Raw genomic sequence first — 27418 nt, forward strand, 5'->3', positions numbered from 1 at the left:
ATATGAGCATCAGAAGATCGGACATCCGCATGTTTCAAGTTTCAAAGAGCCAAAAGGAATTTTTTCTCTTCAAGAAACACAAAAAGGCAAAAAACCAAGAATTTCAATTCTTCTTGCTGCATCAATTGATGGATTTTATTTATATAGAAGGGAGATAAGAATATCCACTTGGGATCACAAAAAGGAATGCGGAGAACAGCCAAAAAAAAGTGTACAAACTACAAACCAACTGGTCCAGTCTCTTTATTATGTATCGATCATCTTCCCTTCAATTCACTCGTAATGTTGCTGTCTTGTGAGTTTTCAGCCTTTGAAGGGTCGCTGCCCATGCTTTCTTCTTCATACACTCCCTTGTTGCTCACTTATTTGGCCTCCTTCCAACTCTCTCCCCTTTGTTTTATTCACTTTTCATATTGTACCTTTTATTTTCTCCTTTTCTTGTGGCAAAGACTTTTCTTTGGGAATGGGGTGTCAAATTCCTCCAATACTGCTACAAAGATAAGGGTTCGGTTGACAGGAACCGGTGGGCAATCATTGAGAGCGTTAAACTCCTTTTTTTTTTTTTTTTAAACAAAAGTGAAGTTTATTCGGAAATCTCAATGCAGGGGTGGAATGAATGGAGTATGTGTTTTTATATGATAAATTAAATATAATTTAAGTTTATTAACAAGTGGATACTGGATGTTCTAAATTAACATTTTTATGTGACATTGTCCTAATATATAAGGGAGGAAATGTTTTTTGCACTTCCTTTTTTTTGTTAATCACACTCTTACTATTATTTTTATTGTATAATTTTTTATTTATTAAATTATCTAATAAAATAAATGGTGCGAGTACAATTAACAAAAAAATAGAGTACAGATAACAGCTTCGCGCGTAAGGCCACGAGCAATTGTCTTTTTTTTTTTTTTTTTTTTTCAAGTTTCTTAAAATGGCATGCGAAAAGTGTCTCATGATTGAGCAGACAATTTGTGGTTCTCAAAGATAGCACCAATTTTTAATGTACTTAGACCTTGTTGGACAAAGTTCAGCTACTCAATTGTTTTGCCGCATCTCAAAAGTGCAATAATGAAACGCAACACTCCAGAGAGCGTTCTTGGCTACATTCAGTCGAACAAAGCCATTTGATTTCTCAAGCCGTGCAAGTTTCCTTCCTTTCTTAAATAAAAGCTCATTTTGAAAAGTTCTTGAGATGCTAGACTTCTTGAATGATAGCCTTAAGTAGAAACAGTAGAAAGAGTCAAAAATCTTGAAGCATGAAGAATGGGGTATACCAGGCTACTAATAAAAAATATCGGCATAGTCTATAACCACAGATTCATGAAAATGACAGTTGATTTTCTCAATTACTTAAATTATGGGAAAATTACTTTGCTTGGATAGCCCTTTTTTTTTTCTTGGGTATCATAAACACGTTTTCGAGTTATCTTCTCAATTTTTCAATAACTTTTTATTTTATATACATCTTATCACAAAAATATTATAATATTATGAATTAATCTTATATATACTATGATATCATCATTAGATATATAATATATGTGCAAATTTTGAATTTGAAATTTAAAATTTGCTCATGTTTCATTCATCCAATCGTGATAATGTATACACTGACAGTATATATAAAATTTACTCATAATATTTAAGCAAATAAATAATCTTCATTCCAAACAGATACGACTCTGAACTTGGAACTCCTTAAATTTCTCAAGCCATGCAAGTTTCCTTCCTTTTTTCTAATTAAAAACTCATTTCAAAAAGTTTTTGTAATGCTAGAGTTCTCGAATGATATAGCCTAAAGTAGAAAGAGTGAAAAATCTTAATGCTTGAAGAATAGGGTATTAGGCTACTAGTCTAAAATGTCTATATAGTTTTAGCATTAGATTCATGAAAATGATATATAGTTGATTTTGTCAATTACTTAAGTTACGGAAAAATTACTTTGTTTGGATATAGTTTTTTTTTAATTCCTTTTGTTGTATCATAAACACGTTTTGAAACCATCTCTTTATTTTACATATATCACATCACCAAAAGTATTAGAGTATTATTCCAAAAAAAAGATTAAATAATCTCCATTCCAAACAGATATGAATCTGAGCTTGGAACTTCTTAAATTTGCACGTATAGTTTATGTAAAACATTGCGTTCCAGGTTGAGCAGCGAAAAGTAGTATTAATGTCTCTTTATGTTTTGATAAGATTGAAATGTCGATGCATGCATCGGACATTTGAAAATCAGATTGACCAATTACTTGAATGTTCTTGATGCCATTTTCATACTTTAGGAAATGGTCATACGTATTTAAACTTGTTCAGTGTTGGCCTTCTTTTGATAGTTCAACCGCTCGCAAGTATTTGTGATGGACGTGGATGGTTAGTTGATTTGCTGGTAATCTGATTAATTAGCCTCATGGAGTCGTTGTCCATCCTTATCACTTCAATCTATTATTGCTTTGGGTTTCTACTTTCTTTCTTGTTGTCTGCAGACAGAACGTTAATTTCATAATCATGTTCAGAGGTCATGTGAATATTTTCTCTAGAATCACGTACGAAATCAACAAGAACATGAGATTATCTTGCAAGAAATGAACTTTTATTCACAAGAAACTTTCCCAACTTTATCAACAACACTAAATACTTCTTGAAGATTGAGGTGGTAGAAACGACTTGAAGGGTAGTTTTTCGTGTTGGGAAGTAAATTAGAAAAAGGGTTAAAAATAAAAAAGTCTCATGTGATATACCTAATATACAGGAAAACCCTTTGTGGTTTCAAAACAGACAAAACGACATCTCATGTTTTAAACTAATAGAATTTGTTAAATTTAACGAAAATGACGGTCTCGACTGTTCAACTTACCGGATTCCATTAAGTTTACCGGATTCCGTTAAATTTAACGAATTCTGTTAATTTATAATTTAGTTCAAAACATAAGATGTCGTTTTGTATGTTTTGAAATCACGGGAGATTTTTCTGTATATTAGGTATATCACACGAAACTTTTTTTATTTTTAACCATTAGAAAAACGTGTGATGATCTACACATTCTACATACACTTTAACATCTGGTCAGAAATAAGATAAGTAACTTTTCTAAAGCAAAAGAGATAATATGATAAAAAGATCAGACAATTTTTTTGTAATCCCGAAAGTTTGCAATGAAACACATGCAAAATCAGTCTTATCAAATGTGTCCACAATCTGCCATTCTTCAGAAGTTTATGCTATTTAAATTGCTCTCTAGAATTCCTCTGGCCAAAATTTTATCTAACTCTTCCGTGGGAGAGAGTCCAGATAATTTTATCTAGCCTTTCCTCATGGAAGGGAGTGCTCTTTCTATTTTTGTTTTTAGTTTGTCTTGTAAAAATAAATTCTCTCTTAGGGTTTCTTAGTGATAGATTCTTCTTTTCTAAAATCTCTCAATAAGAGTTTCTTCTCTTCTAAATTGTTCTAGTGAGAGTTTAATTCTCTCTTAGGTTTTTCCTTGTAAGAGTTTTGTTTCAGTTTTTATCCTTTTTTTTTGTCAATTTTGAGATTTCTCTAATTTTCTCCGTTTATTATTGTCAAATCTAAACTTTTCTTTTCTTTGAATTTAAACCAATGTTTAATTAGATCTAACTGTTAGAAAATATATACATATCTATAGAACTACAATGATTCATCTAGATGGAGGATATGTTGGAACTTATCATTATTTGTATTGAATTTTCAGATCTGTTGTATCTATTGATTTTAGATTTGTACCTGTGTCATATTTGATTTGACATATTTTTACCATTAGTGCAAATTTATTGAATGAAATGATCTTTCTATTAAAATTCTCCAACTAATTAACGCAGGTAGAAATCTTGGTTGTATTTGGATGCACTTTAGAATGAAGTTATTGTAGTCTTTTTTTTTCCCTAGAATTATAATCATCTAGCTGTACTGCATTCATTGAAAAACTTGTAGATTCTATACTTAATGATTTATATTGCTTAAATATATTAAATGACACTTGTGCATATCCTAAAGTTACTTTTTTTTTTCTTGGCAGTCTTTTGAAGGCTAGGAACAATACCAAATATCTGATGTGAGACCAGCTTTTGGGTTTGATCAATATTTCTTTACGCGCTAGATTGACAAATATTTTTTAGAGTTCAACACTTATAAAAGTGTTTAAAATTCAGGAGATGAAAATACTTAAAATATAATGATAAGAAGATAGGATAACAATAATCTTGGAAATTCTAATAATGAAGAGTGATCTATAATTCTTAAAATCATAGCGTCTATAACATTTCTATTTTTTTTTATAAATAAATACATGGGAGTTATATATCACGAAGGATACAAGCGAAATAAGTGTAAAACGTATGGAAAACAATGGACTGCAGCGTGAAGTCACCGAGACGAGACCAGGGGCAGGGACGGTCAACAGAGAAATCGTTGAGATCGATTTTGTGCATTTTGCATAAGATATAATTTAGTTTACACACGATGTAATTTATTTTGTATAATGTGTAATTCAGAACAAAATTTTGTGAATTCCATAGATGATATAAAAAATAATGTATAAGCCATAAGGTAAAATCTGAATCTTAAAATTTTTTTTGGATCAAATCTTAGCCATTTGCCTTTCGGAACTTCCGGCCCCATTTCCCACCAGGATATATGATGCAATTCTGTCCTTGAGAAAAATGACAAGTTCATGCCCCATCACTAGTAGTTTGGATCGTGTAATTCCTGATGCCATAAGATGAGGCGTTGGTTGAACTGTGCTTGCCGGCCGACATGTGTGAGTGGCGACAGAATGAAACCGTGTTGTTTTTCCAAGTCAAGCCATGAATGCACAAAGTCTTCTCACATCGAATCTTTTCCTACACGAGTTACAAGAGATTTTTTTCTCCCCTACCTCGCTCTAGAAACTAGTAGATACTAATTCTAGTCTCAATAATTTCCTTTGTCTCTTAGCTCAGTGGACGAATTTCACTTCACGCTGAGAAGACTAGTGGCTCAAAATAAGAAGAGTTTTACCCGTTTGGATTGTTATTTTTCTAAAGTTTTTATAAAAAATTATATATTTTTTAACGAGTTGATGTAAATGAAATAAAAAATAATTAAAAAATATATTTATCAAAAATATAAAACCAGTGGTGTATTGCGACCATGACCCAGCAAGTTAAATTTAAATACAGAACTTTGAATATATCTTATGTACACAGTGTATATACTATCACCGTTTGATTCATGACATGTGTGTACAAGTTGAATTTCAAATTTAAATTTTGTATAGTTATCATTCATTCAATGCTAACAGTGTATGCACTATCAATGTAGTGTAAAAGAAAGATTAATCCTAAAACTTTTGCCTAAGAAAAGGGTTTAATTATTGTAAAGTGGGTTTTGACTTTTCTTAAAGGAAATGGATGTCGTTTTGAATATTTACTTTTAAGTATGGCAAATTTGTAAAAGTAGATGTTACAGCGACTCGTGTCAGCCGGCAGCTGGTAGCTTTTTTTTTCTTTTTGTTTCTTTTATCATTTTGCCTTTTGTTGCTTTCAGTTCATCTGTGAAATCCTTTACAGTGGAGAGGGGGTATCAAGAGAACAAGAGTTGAAACTTTTATAATAACAATTTTTTTTCCTAGGGTATTATTACTCAGGTTGGGATTCTCATCATTAGAATTAGATTACTCTTCATTGAACTTTCTCTTCATTTATTTATATCTAAATTACTATAATTTTATAAATCATCTAATTATATCAATTACTTTTTTTTAATATCTAGATCAACATATTAAAAGATGATATTCTTTTTCAAAAATTTTGACATTCAATTTCGTGTGAAACATTTGAATGATGAAAAATAGGTCCAAATTATAATAAAATTTCTAATGATTAACCAGACGGCAAAATTTCACCAATTTCATACAAAGTTTTATGTATAACTAACACAAGCGATGAAATATACTCCCTCCGTTCCACTTTGATAGCCCTGTTTTCCTTTTTCATTCGTCCCAAATTGTAGTCCACTTTCCAATTGAAAAATATAGTTGTATTTTAATTTTTCTAAAATACCCTTATTCAATGTAAGTTGTTGTTACTACAAACCTACTCCATTTAACGAGAGTTGATTCTTTTTTACTATCAATTCAATTTTTTATAAAGTTGTACTTTAATTAATGTGAGGGTATTTTAGGAAAATAGTTATCTAAATTGATTGTTCCAACAGAGTTAACTACTTTTTCTTAAACTGTGTTAAAAAGAAACCAGGACTATCAAGGTGGGACGGAGGGAGTATTATGAAAGCTACTGATTTTGGAAGATAATTTTTAAATTAATTTAATTGTCTTGTAATGATACAATGGAGAGGGACCTAGTCCATTGGACTCAACTCTGATTAAACATTTCAATTCCCAACATAATCATGTGCTTTTTGTATTTGGCAAATGACATAATAATCCCATTATAAGACAAGATCCGAAATTATGGCCCTATCCTAATTTGTAATATATACCTTTTTTTACCACCATCAAAAGATCTAAAATCTATTTGCAAAAGCAAACAGGAGCATAAAAAAATTATCATCCAAAATTAAGTGAAATAGAGCCTATTAAGTTTTCATTTGAATGCCAACAGGGAGCAATTGTAGATATATTGATGAATTACGATAAATTTAGCCACCATTGACAACCAAAAAAGTGAAAAATAAGTGCCATACAAAAAGAAAGGGACTGATAATTACAATTCGCCGCAAGTACAAGATTTCAGATGGGCAAAGACGGGGCAGCGGTCCAGGAATAGTGGACCACCGTCGAGAGTGTTAGTCACTTGCCATAGATCAGTCCACAAGGGTAGAAAGCGATGAAGATTTAATTGAAGGCCCAGCTTGAAACGAGAAAGCTTGCGTGGTCCACTCTGCCTAGTCCAGTCCGTCCCACCCCACCCAAGAGAAAGGAAAGGTGCGTGTGGCTAAACCCTCCAGTCACGTGCATGCTTTTGGGACACAGAGAATCATGAGAAAAGTTGATCTTGATGCGCCACCAACAGCTCATGGGAAAATCATCTGTGCACCATACCCCTTTCAATTCCAAAAGTAGAAAATGAAATAAATTTTGCACCCTACAAAAATGAAACAGAGGCAACCAAACATGGTAAAAAAAAAATCTACCTACAAAATAGTGCTCAGTCAACTTTTGAGTATGTGTGTATTCGCACCTTTTTGTCTTTTTAAGGAAAGTTCGTGCATACTCGTTGATACTCAAGACCACGGGCAGGCAACCGGGCAGAACGGCTGCAGGTGCAATCGTTTCTGACGATTTTGTGTATTTTGTATACCGCGTAATTTTGTTTGCACATGATATAACTTTGTTTGCATAACGTGTAACTTTAGAACAAATTTTTATGAACCCCACACACGTTGTTAAAAACGATGTATAATAAGTGATTTGGATCGTACAATTTTTTTGGACCAAATCCTGACCGTGAACTGTTCAATGACGGTCTTTCTGATGACCGTCCCTGCCTCGTCTCCACTTTGAGTTGCAACAATTGACACTTTCCCTTTTTTTTTTTTTTTTTGAAAAAAGTTTTGATGAGTTCGGCTCCGATTACCACTATCGGTTAGGTTAGGCCTCCGAGACCATAGGTTGCTTACAAGAGGCACTTACAAATCACTCACCAATACAACTCTCACATCGATAATGAGATTCGAATACACAATTTTTTGTGAGAAAGTGGTCTGTCCTTACCGAAGAGTCAATAACAATTGAGACTTTCCTGCCAGTTCTATTTTTTTTTTTTTTTTTGACATGAGGAAAAGAACCCTCCAATGATATCAGGAAAATTGGAATTTGCAAACAATGGACATGAGAAAGGCATCTTCATGGTTTGGAAACTTGATGATTTGACACATAATCAAGGAAAAAGAATGCAGGGTTCTTCAGACTTCGCAATTTGAGAAGTGTACGAGTATGCAATGTATGATTTTTTTTGCGTGAAAGGTTGTGTCTACGCGACAAATTGTGAAAATCTATCACTTGTTTAACATTTCATTTGTCTACTTACAATCAATCAACAACCTTTCTCTTTCTTCTCTCTCCCTCTTGATAAGCTGTGTGCTTGCCCCACTCCACTCTGTAATGCTTAACTGAAATCATAGCCAGAAAAGAGGCTTTGAACTTCAATGCATGGGGTATGCAACATTACCTGCTAGGTATGGCGTTTATGATTTAACAGGCAAATTAACTTTTGATTGCAATAGTTTTTCTCCTTTCGGACTCCTCCAATTCTCTCCACCTATTTGCCTTTCACGAAAATCCAACTGTAACTGACTGTGGTCTGACCTCTGTCGTCTATCTAAGAAGAACGGAATGTTATATGAGATACTTAAATCTCTGGGACTAAAGGATTTTTCACTTGCTTCTTTTTGCAGGGGATGTAATTAGTAAGGATGATAGGAGCTGTTCTTTTTGACGTCTCGGAAGCAGTAAATTGTTAAAGAGTTTGCAAAGAAAAGAAATCTCTTTTCCGGTCTTGCAATGCCAGTCCCTCTTGCTCCGTATCCAACACCTCCTGTTCCATTTACACCACCTGCAACTGGTATGGTATCATATCCAGGAGCATTCATAGTCTGCAAGAGACTTGAATGGACATATGCTGCTTTGCTGCATAGGATATTGAAACATGTTTTCTTGAATTGCTTATGTTGTTTAAGTTAAAAAGCTAGATGGAATTTGTGACTTCCATCATTTTTCACTTTCATAGCCACCTACCGATAATTCAACTGAAGGAGTTTACTGCAGAGAAGCATCAGATTTTGTCAAGTCAAGCACTTGCACTTGAAGATAGAATTTTTTTTACACAAATTCAGCCTGTTGAATACAAACAAGAACAGTAAATTAAGGCAAAAGAAAGCATTCTTCAGATTGACAATAATAATCAGTATTCAAAAGGTTTTTGCACTTATAGCAATTTTGGAACAATAAATTTTTCTGGTTTTTGTTCTGTAACTTCACAAATTTGTATGGTTCTACAAAATGATTTGACTTCAAAGCTTCCTGTCACCGTGAAATTTTTTGTGCATCTCTTAAGTAGAATTCACCTGTCTTATGATATGTTGCATATAGTCTCTGATCCTCAATAAGTTTGATGGTTATCAGGTGCACAGAGCCAGCTTGTTTGTTCTGGTTGTCGAAACCTTTTGGTGTATCCGGTAGGAGCAACCTCTGTGTGTTGTGCAGTTTGCAATGCAGTCACAGCTGTACCTCCTCCTGGTATACTTGCAGTGACTCCCCAACTCATACCTCTCAATTTTCATTCTAGTTAAAAAGCTAACAAATTTAGGAGGGCTTTTCTCAGTATCGATTTTCCTTTAGCAGGCACTGAGATGGCTCAGTTGGTTTGTGGGGGCTGCCATACTTTGTTAATGTATATTCGTGGAGCAACAAGCGTGCAGTGTTCTTGTTGTCACACCATCAATTTAGCAATGGAAGGTAAATTAAGTGATAGTATGGTTTTCTGAAGATTGTAACATCATTAATCTGAGATAGCAGCAGTTAAGTATCATGTGTATTTTATGGCAGCAAATCAGGTAGCACATGTCAATTGTGGGAACTGCCGGATGCTGTTGATGTACCAATATGGGGCGCGATCTGTAAAATGCGCCGTCTGCAATTTTGTGACATCAATTGGGGTCAGTATATATTTTGTTTAACCAGCTTTTACAAGTTTAAATCATAATCATGGTAGGTAGATAAATTTCAGGAGGAGCTAAAAAGAAAAACTTGATCAAATTGTGAAAGCTATCTGCAGCATAATGCAGATTGCAGTGTATCCAAGTCCCAGACACTGTGAGACAAGAGATGCCTACTAATTGTGCAGCTGGACACTGCAGATGCACAATAGTTGGATCAAATGAACTAGGAGCAAAAGATTAAGTTGGTTGAATATCAGAAGATGTTCTAGCAAACTCTTGCTGTTAACAGTTGCAAAAAATTTTACTTTCCTGATTATCCTCCACACAAATTATTCAGTTAACCATAAGCCATTCACATTCTTGATCCCAAGAATGTCATATGGTTCAATAAATGATAATCATCAGTCATCCGCTGATTATCATGATTGCAATTATTGATCTCTCACTTATAAGGCATAAGGGAACTTCCCAGAAAGTAACATTTGACATTCTGGCGGAAACACCTTAGTAAGCTCCTCCTCTTCCCAACCTTCTTCACATGTGCCAAACATCCACTCTCTGAAAACAGCAATTTTGCCCTTTCTTTTTCCCCTCTTGAGTTCCTTGGATCTCTGACCAGCTTGCATTCTGGAATGGCCCGTACACTTTGTTAAGTACTATGACTAGATTAAAACTTAGTTAAGCACTTTGAGGATATATGTTGGTGGAGGAGAGTAATAACTTTCAGCATTGTCACATGTAGATAATGGAACCCTATGCTAATCTTAATACAAAATAATCATGTCCACTGTTTCAACTTCATGTAACAAATTTCCATTGAACGACAGGCATCAGCGAGCACTATTGAGCAGAAGTTCAACAGCTGAACTCTGAAGTTTTCTGTTTCAATACCACAATATATTGCCATTTTGAAGAGCTGCCAGAAACTGCAAAATTCCTGGAAGCAGAGAAAGTATATTTCTGCTGCATTGTATAGAGTTCTTTTTCCATCGCGTGATTTTGATATGAATAAGCAAATTTTCCTGCGTAAATGCACAAGATTATTATCTATGAATTTTAGGTTGCTAGCGTTGTTTCAAATTATTGGATAAGAAAAACATCATTTTCTTCTAGTGCTTCTTCTAATTGCATCAAGCACACGACATCAGGCTGTATATTTCACTTTATCCATCTTTTTGAATTGTCAGTGGGATGCTGAAATTAAATGCTTACACCAACATATCAATCTCCAAAAATTGAGTTTTTCCAATTGGATAATCCTGAAGATAGGAATCGGGTCAAATGTTCCTGGTGAAAAAAGTTGGATGCCTGAAATTATCCACATGGGATGTCTCATCAAAAATTAGACCTGGTCTCCTAGCAGGTGATTGTAATACCAGTTCAAAACCAATGGGTCCAATGGCCAGGGAGAATCTCTTTAAAGCTCTCTTGTGCACTAGATCGAAGGCTCAAATCCCGCCTAATGCATCTCAAAGAAGCACAGTCCATTCTTAAAATAATCTAAAAAATGTAGTAGATCCTCTAATCCCTATACAAGTCTCTTTAAATTTCCACTTCCTATAGCCTAGATTAGTATAGGAATATGATAGATGTTACTGTTGCGGGGAAAAAAATACCACTTCAAATGTTACTTTTCCATACTTTACTGTTCTAATGTGGTATTTTACTGTGGTAAAAATTAATTGTTCATCGTATAGAAAATCTCCCACGTAAAAGTATAGAAAGAGCAAAAGACACGGGGGCTCAGAGAGAAAACAAGAGTCGTTGTTTTTCTCCTTTTCAAAGTAAGAGTCATGACCCTCCTCGAATTGTTTCTTTCGAAAATGCCAATCAAGCGAGAAAACTAGCCGTCTCCGTTTTCTTCTCCTAGTGCAAGAGACAAATCAAATCGTCAAAACAAATATGGAGCTCCTAAGTAAAAGGGGGGGGGGGGGGGGTTAATTCCAATTTGTCCTCCCAAACTTTGGACGATTACTCACTTCAGTCTCTAAACTTTAAAATGGGACACCTAAGTCCCTAAACTTATAAATATCTCCCACTTAAGTCCCTAAACTTATAAAATGGGACACTTAAATCCCTAAACCCTTATAAAATGGGACACTTCGATCACCAATGGCATTCAGGATTTGTTAACAATTTTCCTTAAGTGAGAGGTATTTATAAGTTTAGGGACTTATGTGTCCCATTTTGAAGTTTAGGGATTGAAGTAGGTAATCGTCCAAAGTTTGGGGGGACAAAATGGTATTAACCCGTAAAAGGGTACTCCCCTTTCTTTTTGTTTTACGTCTCTCCTTTCCTAATTACTACTAAAAACTAAGGAAGTTCCCATAGAGGACAAAAGACTAGGTCGTTTCCTAATATCAATTGGGAACATGTTTCTTAGGTCTTCAGCTTAAATTGGGAAATCGCCACGCGGATAAATCTCGACTCTTCCAGACTTGGAGGCTAACTTAGGCGCGACCCCGCGGAACGTCTAAGAATCTTCATTAATCCACTTTTACCCCTTTTCTTGCTATATGCTTGAAATTAGCAGCGGTTGTCAAATATAAGTAAAATCCATCCAATAATGCAATATTTGGCCAAAATCAAGGAAATATATTTACAAATTCAATAACAATTATACACCTTATCAATTTCTCTCACACTTAGCCCATGTTTGCCCTCAATCATAAGAACAACAAATCAAACAATCGAGTTCAAACAATAGTTATCATTCAAATTATCTATAGTTGGAGTACAATTAAAACACGTGTCAAGTATTAGTAGCTAGCCTCCAAGAAATATCTCTTCAATTAACTTTTAAAATCAAAAACTTTTTCAATTCTTGGCTAACTAATTTAAAAATATAAAATATTTACCCAACAATCAATCGGCAAATGATTCGACTATTAAGCAAAAATTTCAACATTAAAATTTATGAATCAGCGGGCTAATGTAACCATCCACATATTTCCACTTTCATACACATTTTCACTTTTCACTATTAGCATAACATTTTTCTAAGATGCCCCCTACACTTGATTTTTCTTTGTTTTTCAATTTTTCAAGAGAAATGCTTAGTTCTTAGCCATTCAAACCGTTTGATGCGAGCTCCGACATCTACCAAATGAAGGAATTTGATTACTCATCTTTCATTGCTTAAACACTAAATACTCATAACTATCGCCACTTTTTGACACGAAAGTCAACACTTATGGTGAAAACTCCTGGTTACTAGGTAAAAAATACTAGTGAAGTATAACCAAATACTATTCAAAAATAAGTAAAAAAATAAAATTAAGCATCACAAGTCTACTTCATTTCTCAAACATGGAGAATTAAGATTAGTAGTTGAACTAATTTATACGAAAAATGTCATACAAATATTTACAATGCTTAGAGAAGTTAACCAAAAAGTACAAAAGTCACAAAATTTTTAATATTCACCAAAGAGACATTCTCAGATTTCACTACGTCATACTTGACACATTAAAACATAACACCTTATAATACCTTAGCAACGGTAAAAATTTAAAATGCCTAGCCATTGATGATTACAATTAGCCACAAAAATGTACAAAAATGAAATGAAATTCAAAAACTTTTAACAGAAATTCCAATAAAAATGACTAAAATGAATAGTATCATGATACTATACCTCCCATATTTAAATCTTACATTGTCCCCAATATAAGCAATAAAGAACAAAAGAATCGAAAGGGAATAACGAAACTTCCCTAATCAACAAGGGGGCATAACAACTATGGGTAAGGGGCAAAAGAAGGAGTACAACGAACGGAATGGTTACAGCGCTGACCACAATTGACAAAGACAAGTGGCGGCGATAACATTCAAACTCGGCGACACTTTCCAAATAGCGACAACAAGGAATTCGTCGTTTGGAATACAAGGTGGAGAAAAAATTGAAAAGAAAGAAAGAGATAAATGAAAAAGAAAGAAAAGAAAAGAAGAAGAATAATTAGGGTTTTGGGAATTTTTTTTTGCTTCCCTCTTGGCGTAACAAGACGCGGGCACATCTTGTTGCGTTGTAGTATTCTGATCATGGTTTTGAAATTTTCACGAGATTTAGTATGTCCTTAAGACGTCGCCACATGTTATGTCTAGTTGTCTTCTGAAATTGAAATATGAGTTTGTCAGTCAGTTATGCGTAGGCACGCCTTGTCAGGTAGCAGTCTTCTATTTACTAAAACAACAAAACAAAAATCAAACACATAAAATATAAGAAATCTAAGATAAAAATAATAAAAAAGTGAACTAAAAAGTGAATTGAGTTGCCTCCCAATAAACATCTTTGATTAGATATAAAACATTATTTCTCAATCCGGTTGTAATTTAAACTTTCTTGTAATTGGTGAAATTTCTTTAGAATTCAAATCACCATTATGTGCAATCACCTTTTTTAACTTTTTATCTATTTTCACATCATAAGTTATTTTCAACCCATGACACTTGGTCACAATAACTTTTAACTTATCCATGCAATTATATTCAGAAAATTCTTGCATAGAACGATTAATAGCATAAATGGCAAATATAGAATGAAAGTTAATATGATGTTTTATATTATTAAAAATATTAAAATGAACTATTTCTCCATCAAATTCTATCGTAAGAGTACTCTTACTAATATCAATATTAGTTTGGATAGTATTCGAGAAGAGTCTCCCTAATATAATGAGTGATGAATTTGGAGAGCTTTTAATATCCATGTAAAGCACATAAAAATTAGTAGAAAAAACTAATCCATCTACTTGAACTAAAATATCCTAAATTATCCTATTCGAATAAGCAAATGTACGATCAGCCAATTAAATTATTACCCTTGTTACTTTCAAGGATCCTAGATTTAGGTATCACATTTATAGAAACTCTTAAATCTAGTATGATATTTCTAATTTTAGAATTTTCTATCTTACATAAGATAGTAAACATACTTGAATCCCCGTATTTAGGCAGTAGTTTTCTTTATAAAATCATTGAGACATTCTCATCTACTATGATTTCTCAGCCCCTCTCAATTTTTTCTTGTTGATGCACAAGTTCTTTAAAAATTTAGCATATTTTGGGTATTTGCTTGATCGCATCTAATAAACAGATATTGATTGTCACTTTTCGAAACACCTCTAAGATCTCTTTTTCTTTATCTTGCCTTTTTGGCTACTCCAACTTATTTGAATTAGGTGATGATTAGTATTAACTTTAATTAAATGATCAGAAACTATCTCAGGAGTTGTCTTGTTTAATCCTTCTACTTCCAACTCCTTTTCAATTTGATCTTCGCTCTTATCCTTCGGAACTGTAGGTTTTGGTCCTTCAATTTCTTTCCTTTTTTTGAGGGTCATGGCACTAACATTCCTTAAATTTACTTCAGGTTGAGAAGAAAATCTTCCTTTCTCTTGAAACTCCAAACGATTTATTGCAGATTTCATCTGACTCATCTGATTTTGTAGATTTTGTATGCTTCGTCTTCTATTAGAATTGCAAGGTATTCTACTGAAGTTACATGGTGTTAAAAGCCAATGCCTTGACCATATTCTTAAGAGATGTTTCTGAATTAGACGGAGAGAATTGAGATCTTGATGGATACTGTAGTTGAAACCTTTGCTGTCTATCGGGAAAGAAATCTTGCTGTTTATTTTCCCCATAATGAAATTTGGATGGTACATTCAATACAAATTATACGTGTTAGAATAAGGGTCGTACTGCCTACAGGCGTGAGCACGTTTTCAACTATGTTCACTTGTTTAGCATTATCATCTTGTAGCATCGGGCATCCATCAGTGGAATGACTAATATCCTTGCAAATTCTGCATGTCTTGACTTACTGCATGTTCCCCACTGCCATCTGTCGAATCATAGATTTTAATTCAAACAATTGCTATTGAATTAATAAAACACTTATCTCATTCACTCGACGAGCATGTACTTCATCCCACATGTCAAATTGTTAAAAATTTTCAATCATCTCTTCAATCAAATCTTAGGCTTCTTGAGGAGTTTTGTTCACCAAAGCACCTCCATTTGTATCATCAATGATGTTTCTGTTTCTATAGAGTAAGCCTTCATAGAAGTACTGGACGAGCAACTGATCACTAATTTGGTGTTGCAGGCAACTAGAGTATAGTTTCTTGAACCTCTCCAAGTATTCGTAGAGGGATTCTCCTAGTTGCTGATTTATACCACAAATCTCCTTCCGTAGACTAGCAGTTCGAGATGCAAGAAAATATTTTTCTAAAATTTTCTCTTCATGTTCGTCCATATGGTGATCCTCTCCGCAGACAAGTAGTATAACCAATCTTTAGCAGCTCCTATCAAAGAAAAAGGGGAGGCTCACATCTTTATCAGCTCTTCTATAACATTAGGTGATTTTATGCTCAAACAGACAACGGTGAACTCTCAGAGATGTTTGTGGGGCTATTTACCTGACAAATCATGAAAATTAGGTAAGAGGTGAATTAATCCTGATTTTAATTCAAATGTTACATTTTCAACAAAATTAGAAAAAGTAATGTATAAAAGCTGCTGATTTAAATTAGGAGCAGTCAACTCTCTTAAAGTTTTATTATTATTATTTGCCATCAAAACTTCTTTCTACTCAGAATCACGGAAAGAATTCAATAAACTATCAAGTTAAGTCCTGGAGATGTAGTAGATGACTGCTCTTCCTTTCATATTCTAGTTTCTTTTATTAGTTTACATGCAGTCTTCTCAACCTTGAGATTGAAAATCAAATCACCTATATGAAAAGAACGAGATATAAACTAGAAAAAATATTAGAAATAAAATAAAATAAATTCAAAAAGAAACAAATAAACCAATGTCAATCCCTAACAATGGCGCCAAAAAATTGACAGATATCGAACCTGTGCAATAATAAATTCCTACTCATAAAAATATATAAACGAATATAATGACAAATAGTGTCGTCTCCACAGGGATTAGAAAAAAAATTAGTTTTCTTCCAAGTAAAAGCCAACTGGGAGATTTTGAAAAATTAAAATTAAAATAAATACTCAACATAAATAAAAATAATTAAATAGAAGAAAATTAAATTTAAATCAAGAATAAATAAGTTCTAACCAAAGATATAATTTTGAAAATGGTTCATATAATTGCTCATTGATGCAATAATTATTTTATCTATTTGTTAATAAATAGGTTATAAATGCCAAACACGCGATAACAATCTACTTTTTCTTACTGTTTCGATAATTAAGGTACGCCTGTTAACTATTTTTCGAATTAAAAAACAATTCTAGGTACGCTCATAGAATTTAATTTCTTGATTGCATTAGAAACTAGAAAAAATTTTGTTCTAATTAATAAATGCACTACCAGAGTTTATTTAAATTAGATCATATGTTCCCTAACATGAAACCAATCATGGTAGTCGTCACTAATTTAAGACAATTAAATAATTACGGATTTAACTATCTTAATTGACAATAGTTTGTTAAGTTGAATTAAATATCGGACGTCCTTGATATTCAAACAACAAAATAATCATGAGAAATCAAATCAAAAACTTATGAATACTAACGAATAATAAAAAAAAAACAATTAGATCTCACAATTATAAATAAATCAAATCCTTCGTCATCTCTTGACTAGAAAAGAAAATTAATTGTTCATCGCGTGAAAAATCTCCAACGCAAAAGTATAAAAAGAGCAAAAGACCTGCGGTTTAGAGACAGAACAAGAGTCATCATTTTTATGCTTTTCTAAGTAATAGTCACGACCCTCCTCGAATTATTTTTTTCAAAAGTACTAATCAAGCGAGAAAACCAGCAGCCTCCGTTTTCTTCTCCTAGTGCCGAGACTAGTCAAATCTTCAGAACAAAAACAAAACTCCTAAGTAAAAGGGCACTCTTCTTTCTTTTTGATTTTCGTCTTTGCTTTCCTAATTACTACTAAAAACTAAAGAAGTTCCCATGGAGAACAAAAAACTACGTCGTTTCCTAATATCAATTGGGGACATGCTTCTTACGTCTTCAACTTGAATTGGGAACTGCCACGCACATAAATCTCGACTCCTTCGGATTTTGGGGCTAACTTAGGCGTGCCCCCACGGAATGGCTAAGAATCTTCATTAATCCACTTTTTAGTTTTTACTCCTTTTTCTTGCAATATTCCGGAAATTACCACCGGTTGTCAAATATAAGTAGAATCCATCCAACAATACAATATTTGACCAAAATCAAGGAAAGATATTTATAAATTTAATAGCAATTACACACTGTCACATCTTCCATTCTCAATCTCTTGATATCCCTCATGGATACTACTTTGACCACAAGAGGGTTGCTACAATTCTAAGGCCCTGTTTGATAATCCAATGTAGCACTTAAATTTAATGGATTCAAATATTAATATATTCAAATCGTTTGATAATAAAAAATTGAACATATGAATTAATTAAGTGACACTGAATTTTCTAGGCAAAACTTGGTTTCAAAATTAAGTGATAAACTATTCACTTATCGCTGAATATAATATACACTCAAATGTATTATATTTAATACGTCATAATTCAATAATTTAATAATTTTAGATTTTAGATTTCAAATTTCAGACTTCAGTTTTATTATCAAACGCACCCTAAGTATGACCAAACGAAAATTGACCTAATTATTGTAAGAAAATTGACCTCTTGACAAGAAGGAGGCATGCAAGTAATTTCAATATGATTGCGAAAGAAGTAAAGGGGTGAACGAGAAACCAGACAAGCAAAGATCATCCAATGCCCGACAAAATGTCTCAGCTGACCTTTTACCAAAGCCAGATTCATTTTTGAGGAAAATTTCAAATATGGACCACCACCACAAGTCCTAGTACAGGGGTTACCTTTAATAAGATATTGTCAATTTAAAAAAGAGCTATAAATGCAACATATTTATCTTTCCAACTGTGAATAAATAACATTACCCCCTCACATCTTCGACAAACCATGTGAACACTTGGCTGACTTTGAACAGCTATCCAATGGTATTAGAATTCAGTGTCAAGAACTAGGACTACTGCCACTTTTGTCATGAGACCCTCCAGTCCCCAATGGGGGCCTAATGATATTTTTGTCCTTGTCGTTCCTTGGAGTCGACTCATTAAATGTTTTCTTTCTTTTATTTTGGCCTGTATGTTGGTAGCCTGACAGGGGCCTGCTGGTTTTAGTGAGCACTGCCCTTGCACAAGCTCCTCTTTTTATCGTGCAAGGTCTAACAATTCTTTTTTCTAGAAAAAGAAAAAGAAAGAGAAAGCTTATCTGATCCCCGAGAAAAAGGCAGATCTGCTTTGTCAATTCTCATAAGATCAGAAGGATTAAGATTCTTAGGAATGTCATTCCTCATTAGAAGGACTTTTTAAGGCACAAACCAGATCAAGAAAGCTTTCAACTGCAGTTTATGATACCGTTTAAACATTTTTTTTTTATCACAACCACTCGTTCCCCGAAACATTTCAGCAATATTTCTTTGAATTATGCTGGAATCTTCGTTTCTCTGCAGTAAACAGCATATCGATATAATATCAACAGTAATTCTCTAGTGCTATAGAATGCGCATCAATCTTCTACAATTAACTCACAAGGAGGTCCACTGGTGGAAGGTGAAATGCAGTTGACATGCGACAACCGGGCATAGAATCATAGACTACACAAAGGACTGCATCATCAGCAAGAAAACTTCAAGTTTCTCATTGGATCAGGATGCACGAGGGTTAACGTTCATATCCAAAACAACAGGCCGGGAAGAAGAAACTTATATCATGGCCAACTAACTTAATTATGTTACATCAAAATTGGGACGAGAGATTAGTACATCCACACACATTCCATCAAACCTTGCTTTGAAAGGGACCGGAAGACAGCTTATTCATCTCCCATGGCTAGCTCCAAGGCATAGTCATCCCTTTCCTGCAGCAAGAAAAGCAAGGTGGTTAGTCCTCAACTTTAATGTTCTTTTTCTTTGTTCCCAACAAATGACATCTCTTTGCAATTGATCTACAGGATGCATAAGAGAACTTACGACAGGTCCTCGGGCAAAATATCTTCCGAATTGAAGCCAGTACACCTACACAGAATAGCATTATTAGTTCCACATTAGGAATTAGATGAGCTAAAGAGCATTTGACAAATTTGTTGAGCAAGAACTTCAGCCACAAATGAGACTGGGTTCTGATATAACAACCCCCCACACCATTTTTCTTTTCCTGATTGTTTTTTTTTTCTGAATCAAAACTCCACTTGATCTATTTATCTTTGTCAAACTTGCTAAGAGAGAATAACCACACTGAGCATAAATACCACTACATGAAAACATTCTTTTTAAAAAAATCTAATTTGACTGCGGAAAATTGGGGCCAATTCTTGTGTCAGTGGATAGCAGAATGCTGGTTATGCTTTTCAAGAAGAACATAACTTCGTACCAACTAAAAAAAAACTGTTTGTGCACAATGTCAATCACTTACAGACAACAAATCCAGTTAAGAGGGCGCAACACAGAGAGAGAGAGAGATAGAGAGATTCCAGAATGAAGTTTGACTCCCAAAAGCTAAAATTCAAGTCAAAATGATCCTAGGAGAGTTTGACACTGAACACCAAGCAACAAATTACTCCTAAAGAAACAATTCTCCCTCAACATTTGAAGCCTTCCTGCATCAGTAATTAATGCTCTTAAGCTTTTCAGAAACAATTCTTTGATTTATGCACTACCTTAAAGAATCATAGATAGATTCAATGACCTAGTAATCTACATTACCTCATCCTCATCTTGTGTTTCAACTTCAAGGTCAGATGATGGGAAACCCACACAAAGAAGTGCATAACCCTGCACACAAAGAATTTAACATCAATGCAAGAATTGGTGAAATCATTATCTATAGTTCTATGAATGTGTGATAGCGCTTTGACGTCAAATAAGGACTGACTTGGTTTGAAGCAAAAAGAGATGAAGCACTAATTAGTTTGAAAAAATACATATCTTTGGAAACCTTTGAAGCGAATGAAGCACTAATTTACAATCTGGACAGAAGGAATATCTTGTAAGGATCAAATTACCTTAGATTTCAGTTCCGCTGATATCCCGAGGGCCTCTGGTTGTCTAAGTTGCCCAGATTTTACGCGAACAGCACAGCTAGTACAACAACCTGCCAGACAATGAGTTTTTACAATTATATGAAATGAAAAAGAGATGCCTTAATGTGTCTCAAAGTTCTACAATTTATTGGGTTTAATTCATGGATTAATCTTCTATACATTGACAGTGTATACACTTTCACCATTGGATGCATGACACATAATCTGAATTTGAATTTTAAATCTAAATTTTGCATACACATCATGCATCCAACCATGATAGTGTATACACTGTCAATATATATAAGATTGTCTCTTAATTCATGCCAAAACACACCAAAACAAATAATATAAAAATCAGACATGCAGGCACAAAATCGCATACAAAATCAAAAAGCAAACCCCACATATGCAAAGAGTCTAATACCAAATCAAGATAGGGACAACAGAAGCCCCACATAGTTTAGTTATATTTGTGGAACTGGGGGACTGATCAGCCAGAATTCACACGTATAGGATATAGCCATCATATTGGCCTTCAATTTTCATTTCTATGCATCATCTCATTCCCCGGAACCACATAGTAACAACACAAAGTAAATCTTTTCAACGCCAGACAAGAGGAACTAATTCCAACCTTTTCAGCATAAAATTTCAAATATGTTAAATCATAATTTATGCGAGTGAAACAAACAATTTTGCACCCCCTACCCTGCAAAAGAAAAAAGAAAATCATACAGATAATGAGTGCAGTGTAGGTGGACACAAAAAATGGAGAATGAAGAGAATGATCAGCCAGAATTCACAATAAAATGCCATCATATCGGCTATCAAACCGATAAAAAAAATGATAACCATCATCTCATTCTCTTAACTCCATCCACAATATTAATGTATCTTACATAAGCTCAATTAAGCTCGATTGAGCCCAACTTGAGTTGAAAAAAGAATCAAACTCAAGTTCAAGAAAAGATTGTATTCAAGATCAAGTAACATCACTCAAATCAAGATCACACAAGTCGAGCTAGATATTATCATATACTTTAAGCACTGAGCTCGAGCTTATCTTCAGATATTTGTTCAAGCTCAAGCTCAAATTAAAGCACATAAATTTTGTGTCGACCTTGATTAGGCTTGAATACACCCCTAATTAGTTATTTAATAATCATTAACTAAAAGTATTAGTAATCAAAAAATAAATATATACCGTGCCTGCAAGCAAATGGAAGACTTATATTCTGCGATTCAGCCGTATGCAATATATACTGGTCCTGCTCAAAATCCATAGTACTACTATAAATAAGTAAATTGAACAAATAACTCATATAACTAAACTCAAAAGGGGAGAAAAAAAACAGAGAAAGAGAACAAACACGCTAGAATGCGTGAGATAATGTACCTCGGGGACGAAGAATTCGTGAACGATATCACGTTGGCGGTCATGAACGGTGACCTTGTGGGACGGGACTGACAGGGAGCAACTGCTGCTACCGTTTTGGCCGGTGACCGAAGCAGGTGGCGTGCGGAGCTCCGACGTCGTTTTGCTGCTGCATCGGTGTTTGGGGTAATTTAGGTGAGGTGCGGTGTGAAGTCGGTGGCGGTGGATAGGCGGTAGCCGGGAGAAGAGAGAAGAAGAGATGGCGGACATGTTTTGTTATCTGCCTCTTTTCCTGTCCACTCGAATTAACGGAAAAACGGGACGTTATAACTCGGTTACGTCGACTGACTTACAGTAACGCTTGGGAGAATATTTATGTTGGAGAACTACCAAAGGGAAAAAATTAAAATTGAGTCCTCATTACATCAATTAAAGATATATATATATATTTTTTAGATGTTTCGCAGGGAGTGGACCCTGCAGATTATTCCCTACCCTCCACAACTTGCTGGCAATAAAGTTCGAATCAGGGACTTAAGGCTCCATCTTCAACAAGAGACTTAAGACTACATCTTCAACAATCTCAACCGCCAGACCAAACTCCGGAGGGTATCAATTAAAGATATTATCCTATATAGAGGCAAAAAAATGTATATAACTCTTTGGGGGCTTTTTAACCTTTTCTAAGTGCACTTTTCTTTCAAACAAAACAAGCAAAAACTTTTCTAAGTGCACTTAATCAAATTTTAATAATATAAAAATAAGGTAAAGAAAAGATATGGGAATCGTTACAACTTACCACCCAAATCCTAGACACTTGTTTTGAACAAGAAAGAACAATTAGCTCATGACAGCCTATTTACCTTAAAATTGGTTACAATAATTAGATAATAGATTATTGTTTGCAAAAATTTATGTACCTTGGTCTATAGCCCGATAAGCAGATGTATACCGATTAAGTTGCACTTAATACTAATCATGTGGTGATACAAATAATAGTAGTGTCATTTTGATTTTCTTACATTATCATACATCACCTACTTTTGCTTGTCTTACAGCAACATATATCATCATACATAACTTTAGATCACTTTTCTTACATCATTATATATCACCTACTATCATCACTTTTCTTACATCATGGTATATCCATCTAGCAGCCACCATCACTTTTCTCAAAGTATATCATCCTACCATGATCTAAGGCAATACCATAATATTTCTTGGTAGTCACAATTTCAAGTTAATCTAAGTAAAAATGCATGGCCCCTTTGGGTTGTTATTTGTTAGGAGTTTTTTTTGTAGCAAAATATATTGCAATAATTTGATGTATGTGAGATAGAAAAGGTGATTGGAAAATGTGTTCACGAAAAATGTAAAATTTTTTTTGGTAAAAATCACAATTTAAATTATGTTCTTGTTCCTGTATGAGATGAAAAATACCTTTTACATCCAATAGATGATAAATGGACTAATATTTTTGGTTAAAACGGAACCTATATCTATATGTATTGCAGAAGAGGTTTTTATTAGAGACTCTCTCAGTGACTTCCAAATTTCTCATTCTTTTTTTTAGATTTTTTTATTTATTTTAATACATAAAAGGTAATGGGTTATAACCAACCCTATCACCAATCAAATTTAAAATTTAAAACATTCCCACTATATATTTCACAAACCGTTTATAGTTTTTTATTTATACTTTAAATCCTTTTTACTCCTTAATTAAAGACAAATGCTCATTCATATGCTATTTTAATACAATGCTACATTTTTATAATTAAGAAATATTTGTCACCACACTAACCCTATAACTACCCCTACAAATGAGTTTTGCAAATTACAATCACGTTTCAAAAAAATCACAAATGTGCAACTAAATGTAAAATTGAGGGGGTAAAGTGCAGCTAAATGTAAAGTTGACGGGTTTACTATATTTAACTCTAAAAAAAATCCCAAGAACGTAACAAGTAGTGGGTTACAGATTTTTGTATTTATTTTAATACATAAAAAGTAGTGGGTTATAACCAACCCTATCACCAGTCAAATTTAAAATTTAAAACTTTTTCATAATCTACTTCATAAACCGTTTATAGTTTGTTATTTATACTTTAAATCCTTTTTACTCCTTAAATAAAAACAAATACTCATTCACATGCTATTTTAATATAATTTTAATTCGCAAGCATACAACATGATCAAGAAACATCAGAACTAATTAGGACTAGATTTTGACAAAAAAAAAAAAATTAGGCTTAGATGGCACTAGCACGTTGCCGTAACTTGCGATGCCAATTAGGACTATTTAGTGCTTTTTTTTTTGCAAGGAGTTAGGACACTGTAAAACTTATTTAGACAAACTTTGCCTTATCGGTGATTTGAGTATCAAGTTATTGAATATATTACAAATCCTATAATATCAGTCTGCTACAAAAAAATAATATTTTACTAGCATGTGGTATTTGCGTACGAAATTTTAGAGGTAAATCAAATGCTTTTACTTATACTCTATATAATTTGAATAGTTTTTTAGCGAATATAACCATACTATGCAGAACCATCACTTTGTACAATTAGAGCTAGCAAATTGTATATCAATCACAATTTAGGTTTTGCTCGATACCTGCGTAGTTGGTGAGTTTCATCAGTAACACTACATCAAACTTTTAATGTTGTTTCATACTCTTATCAACATGTATTTCAAAAGATTGTAGGTTTGAAAATGATACATGTGCTCGAAAGTTAGTTACGTGATTGAGGTTAAGCAATTTTACAACATCACAAGTATTGTTGATAGCAAATTCAAAGAGAATATGGATATCCGAATATACAATCAAACGTACGGTAAACTTACTCTATTTAATTTAATTACTGTACAAATTTTTTAAATTTATAATTATAACCTATACCTTCTTTCATTCTTACTAGGTTAAATATTTTCGAATACTTGCTTACATTCAGAGCATTAACATAGAAAACATGTTCTATGAGATATGCAAAAATTATGAATAACTATATGAAGATCGTTTTTGAAAAACAGTGTATATGTATTATAATGACGTAATCGACACTGTTGTTAAATAATTAATTTCATGTACTTTTAATTTCAACAAATTTTTCTGTATTGTATATAATATTTTATTTGTCAAACAGGTACAATGTTAACATACAAATCAAAGATTCCAGTGGTAACATGCATCTTAATATACAGGACAGACATGCACGATTCATATTTGATTGTAATGTTTCTTATCTCAGAGAATTACAAAGGAAGGTAGAATTTCTTGATATATGTTTATTTTTTTATAATGCTATTTATAAACTATGTAAAAAAAAACACTAATTTTGAATTTTGCACGTACTTAATTTTCAGGACAATGGTGATAGGTTATTCAACCAACGAATCAATTCATGCAAAGATCGTGCATTTTCATTTGTAGTACGCATTCCACAAAATTCAACAGAATTAATTAAATCACCAATTTTGGCTTTCGTACTAAAAGTTGATTGGTGTGAAGAGTGTTCGCACCTTCATGTAAGATTATCAAATCGAATGCATAATATTTGTAAGTATTTTATTTTAACAATATTTAATTACATTCATTTTTATTCATATATCATTCATTTTCTAATATAAATTTCTATTATTTTTTCAGGATCTAACTTCCGAAAAAAAGGTAATTTTTGAATAATATACACATTCTATCATATTTCAAACTATTGTTAGACAGATATTATATTTTAATTATGTTGGTATAATTTTTTAATCTTTTTTAATTCACCCTTTTATTTTCATTTTTTAATAATGTAAGCACCGTGCGTAGCACGGGTATTCACACTAGTTCTACATGTATTGTGGCGTCTGGATCCCCTCATAATCTCATATAATCAATTGTGGCGTCTGGATCCTATTAGTCCAATTTGATCTCCTTTTCATTAATGCCCAGTTTTCTAATTTTAAATCAGTAGATTTTCCTTTACATCAAACTTGATGGTTAGCCTAGCAGCATAAAGTTCTATTAACTACGTATATTTTCCTTGTGTAATGCATTCGTTTAAGGGCTATTATAATAGGTGCCTCAGTGGCAATTGAATTATACCTAAAGTAAACTAAACTTATCATTTTGAATACACACATTTATATTTATTATTTCCTATAATTATACATCTTCTCTGATTAACTTAACTTTTAAAAGGAATTAATGTACAACACTTCAATCCCTTCCTTAGGTACTCACGGGATATGATAACTCTATACTGGGTTTTATCACCCTCTACACATGTTTGATGGGCCAACGACCCAGAGAAGATCCAGCTGCATGGAGGACACGGTGCAGCAAACGTGGCATCCCATGCTAGTCCAGGCGCCATTAAAGCCCTGCAAACGGTCACCCCTTCTCTAGGATGAAGCATCTATAACAACATTGCTCGTTCACTTATCCAACGTTACAGAAAAACACACAAAGACACATAGTGACGGCGAAAGAGGGAAACAAAAATGCATTCAGTCAAAGAGAAGGTTAGCAATGCAGCAGCTGCAGCCCAAGAGAAGGTTGAGATCATGATAGCCAAAGGTGAAGAGAAGGTGCTTAGGTTTTCTTATGTTCTTAATATCCCAGCATTTATTTTATAAAATCAAAGACTGGACAGTATCACTTTTGTAATGTTTTAGGAATCAAGTGGTAACATATCAAAATTCTGGTTGGATTTTTCAGGCGGAGAAAGCTGCAGCAAGGACAGAGGCAGAAAAGGTGATAGCCAAGGAGGGAAGGAAAGTTAAGGAAGCTGAAGCAAAGATGAAGCTGCACGAAACCAAAGCAGAGAACGCAGCAGAAAAGCTAAAGCATTCTCGCCCTGTTTATGGTCACCACGACCCAGTGGTTGGAGGAGGTCAAGGGCATCATGCCCCTGTTGGGACTGCAGCCAACCCAACAACTGTGGTTCCAACTGCTGCTTACCCTGCGGGGAGCCATCCTCCCGGCCACCATCATACCAAACACGTCTAGCGTTTCCACAGTCAGTGTATGTATGGGTGCTTGTCCAGCTGCTTTCTGCCTGTAATTGACTGCAAGTTTATGTTCGTTTAAATTCCGGATTGGAGTAGGCAAGTTTCCTTGTACAATTTAGAAATCAACAAGCAAGAAGCGCCGGTCTAGTGTACTTCCAGAATAATTGGAATCTGATGGGGATTACTCATTGATACAGTGTTATTACACAATTCTGACAAATCTCTCTTTCATATTCTAGGCAAAACCACAGAATAAAGCACCGTCTTCAACATATATAATTTG

The 27418-nt window shown here is 33.8% G+C and overlaps 3 protein-coding genes and 1 non-coding gene across 8 annotated transcripts; 2 read left to right on the forward strand and 2 right to left on the reverse strand.

Moving 5' to 3' along the window:
* The first annotated feature begins 7834 nt into the window (after window positions 1-7834).
* Window positions 7835-10793, forward strand: LOC113707377 (protein LOL1). Of its 5 annotated transcripts, none has more exons than XM_027229674.2 (6): window positions 7835-7964; window positions 8419-8585; window positions 9146-9259; window positions 9362-9478; window positions 9569-9678; window positions 10509-10793. In XM_027229674.2, exons 2-6 carry the CDS (start codon window positions 8525-8527, stop codon window positions 10545-10547), a joined length of 441 nt encoding a protein of 146 aa, XP_027085475.2. In that variant the 5' UTR covers window positions 7835-7964; window positions 8419-8524; the 3' UTR covers window positions 10548-10793. The 5 variants fall into 5 exon arrangements, with proteins under 5 accessions (XP_027085475.2, XP_027085478.2, XP_027085476.2 ...); XM_027229677.2 differs by having other exon boundaries at window positions 7851-7964; window positions 9365-9478; XM_027229675.2 differs by having other exon boundaries at window positions 7934-8199; window positions 9365-9478.
* An 8552-nt stretch (window positions 10794-19345) lies between these two features.
* On the reverse strand, window positions 19346-22524 carry LOC113705601 (ferredoxin C 2, chloroplastic-like). The gene is made up of 6 exons (XM_027227512.2): window positions 22149-22524; window positions 21957-22020; window positions 20732-20820; window positions 20433-20501; window positions 19701-19745; window positions 19346-19588 (listed from the first exon to the last, which is right to left on the reverse strand). The coding sequence occupies exons 1-6, from the start codon at window positions 22395-22397 to the stop codon at window positions 19544-19546; spliced, it is 561 nt and encodes a 186-aa protein (XP_027083313.2). The 5' UTR covers window positions 22398-22524; the 3' UTR covers window positions 19346-19543.
* LOC113707527 (small nucleolar RNA Z102/R77) lies at window positions 21535-21617 on the reverse strand. Its single transcript, XR_003452254.2, has one exon. It is a non-coding gene; the product is annotated as a small nucleolar RNA Z102/R77 (small nucleolar RNA).
* Window positions 22525-26520: 3996 nt separating the features above from the next.
* Window positions 26521-27323, forward strand: LOC113705420 (late embryogenesis abundant protein 18-like). The gene is made up of 2 exons (XM_027227272.2): window positions 26521-26712; window positions 26843-27323. Exons 1-2 carry the CDS (start codon window positions 26626-26628, stop codon window positions 27131-27133), a joined length of 378 nt encoding a protein of 125 aa, XP_027083073.1. The 5' UTR covers window positions 26521-26625; the 3' UTR covers window positions 27134-27323.
* The last annotated feature ends 95 nt before the right edge of the window (window positions 27324-27418 follow it).

Source organism: Coffea arabica, chromosome 8c (assembly GCF_036785885.1).
Source record: "Coffea arabica cultivar ET-39 chromosome 8c, Coffea Arabica ET-39 HiFi, whole genome shotgun sequence".
NCBI lineage: Eukaryota > Viridiplantae > Streptophyta > Magnoliopsida > Gentianales > Rubiaceae > Coffea > Coffea arabica.